At 49.4% G+C, this 2,178-nt stretch overlaps 1 protein-coding gene across 1 annotated transcript; it reads right to left on the minus strand.

Annotated features, from left to right (window-relative positions):
• Positions 1 to 1,403: 1,403 nt before the first annotated feature.
• Aspvir_006000 (uncharacterized protein) lies at positions 1,404 to 1,679 on the minus strand (the record flags this gene model as incomplete). Its single annotated transcript, XM_043275183.1, has 1 exon — positions 1,404 to 1,679. The coding sequence occupies one exon, from the start codon at positions 1,677 to 1,679 to the stop codon at positions 1,404 to 1,406; it is 276 nt and encodes a 91-aa protein (XP_043131118.1).
• Between the last annotated feature and the right edge of the window lie 499 nt (positions 1,680 to 2,178).

Genomic DNA, 2,178 nt, shown 5'->3' on the forward strand with positions numbered 1-2,178 from the left:
ATCCCTACTATATGACGATTCAAATCATTCGATATCCCTACTATATGGTGATTCGAATCCCTACCATATGACAATTCAAATCCCTACTATATGACGATTCGAATCCCTACTATATGATGATTCGAAACCCTACTATATGACAATTTGAATCCCTACTATATGACCATTCAAATCCCTACTATATAGCAATAGTCACTAAGCATTTATTTTATAATCATCTCTCTGTGGAAGTAGTGGCTATAAGTAATACAAGTGGGTGACAGTAAAAAATTTATTTTGGCCGGTTTGTACATTCAGTCCGCCGTACATAGTCGATACTACCTCGCATGATGAGGACAGCTCCAGGAAAATTAGAAGACCCATCGTCATGAAGCTGCATCGACACCTTGTCCACATCATCAAGCGCATCACCTTTCTCGACTAGCTAGATACTTCGTCCGTGGCATCGATAGTATTCTTCATTTTTATGCATCTAACATCTTCTCTCCATAGCGCGTCTGGCAGTATTGCCAGACTGCATGTCTGAATCGATCATGTCTGAGTATGCTGGCAATCCCGCTCAGTGTTTCCTAGCTGATCCCAAAAGATTTTCTAACCTAGAAGTCAATCGTTTCTGGTAAACTCGATCCGTGAGACGCTTGTGTTGTTGATTATACAATTTGGGTGGATGTCAGCCCTGCTGGTAAGGTTACATACCATCTTGCAGCGACTCATCACAATGCCTCCTAGTTAGTATCGAGATCACTTTTCGATGACAATCCATACGTTGAGGACTACATACGGTATTGTACCCAACAGTAGACTACAACGAAAGGTTTTTTTTTTTTTTTTTTTTTTTGAATAACTGATTCAATTGATGAAAAATACTATATACATGAATAATACATATATTGTTAATTTATACAAGCTCACTCGGAGCTAGGCTTTTCACCCTCTTGCGCCGGCTCAGCGTCGTTCTCCTTCTTTTCTTCCTTCTTCTCTTCCACCTTGTTCTTGGCCTTGTTTGGCCGCTTTCTTCTCTTCTGCTTTTTGCCAGGCGGGGGGACGGCGCCTGCAGATATTGGGTGGGCGGATATGGTGATGGCATGGCCATCACCGTTGAAGGTGTAGTTATTAACCACCGTTGGTGGCTGGCGGTTGGTGGCTTTGCGGCATGTTTTCTCGGCCGGGTGCCGGCGCCGGCAAGTCCCACATAGGGGACTACTGGCCCCTATGTGGGACTTGCCACAGATGTGGCATAATTTGCGCTCTATATCCAAGTATTAGTATTGCCACTCTTCGAATGCTTCTTCATGAAAGTTGAATCCATGTACTGACTGTTTGTGGCGGGGGCAGGCGGGTCGGCGGTGGGAGCGGTGGGAGCGGTGGCCGCGGCAGCAGCAGCAGCAGTGGTATCGTTTGTCCTATACTGATGCTGGCGTCGGCCTCCTTTCTTTCTTCTTCTTCTCCCCCTCTTTCTTTTTGGCCATTGCGGCCTTTTTTTGGTCCTTATCAGGGCGCTTCCGCCGACGCGGCTTTTTGGCGGGCTTGGTGGGCTTGGCGCGCGGAGGGGCGGCGCCCGCCGAGGAGGAGCGAGGAGGCGGGGGGCGTTCACGGTGATGTGAACACCACCGTTCCAGACAACCGCCGGGCCTTCTTGGCTGGTGGTGGTGTTGGCGGGCGTGGCGGGAGGCCGGCATTTTCCGGCATGCCGGAAGCCACAACTGTGGCAGTAGGGCCGGCACTGCCCCGTGTGGGAGTTCCCACAACGTCCGCTCTATATCCAACTATTAGTATCGCCACTCCTCAATGCTTTTCATAAAGTTTGAATCGATACTGACTTCTAGAAGCGGAGGCAGCGGGCGGAGATAGAGGCGTGGTGCCAGTTATGGACACGAGTGCACCACCGTTAAAAACCATGGGCTGGGGCGCCAGGGTGGGCCATCGCTGAGATGGCGACGCCCACAGGTGTCACAGAGGGGCCAGAAATTTCCTTTGTAGAAGTTTCCACATTCCCCGCATCTCTTCTGCTCTATATTTATATTAGCATTGCCACTAGATGCTTCTCATGAAGGTTGAATCGATATACTGACTCTTGGAAGCGGAGGCAGCAGGAGGAGACAGAGGCTTGGTGCCAGTTACGGAGGAGGGCAGTCACTAAGATGGCGACGCTTGCAGGAGTCACAAAGGGGCCAGCAA

Source organism: Aspergillus viridinutans, assembly GCF_018404265.1.
Source record: "Aspergillus viridinutans IFM 47045 DNA, scaffold_38, whole genome shotgun sequence".
NCBI classification, from domain to species: Eukaryota; Fungi; Ascomycota; class Eurotiomycetes; order Eurotiales; family Aspergillaceae; genus Aspergillus; species Aspergillus viridinutans.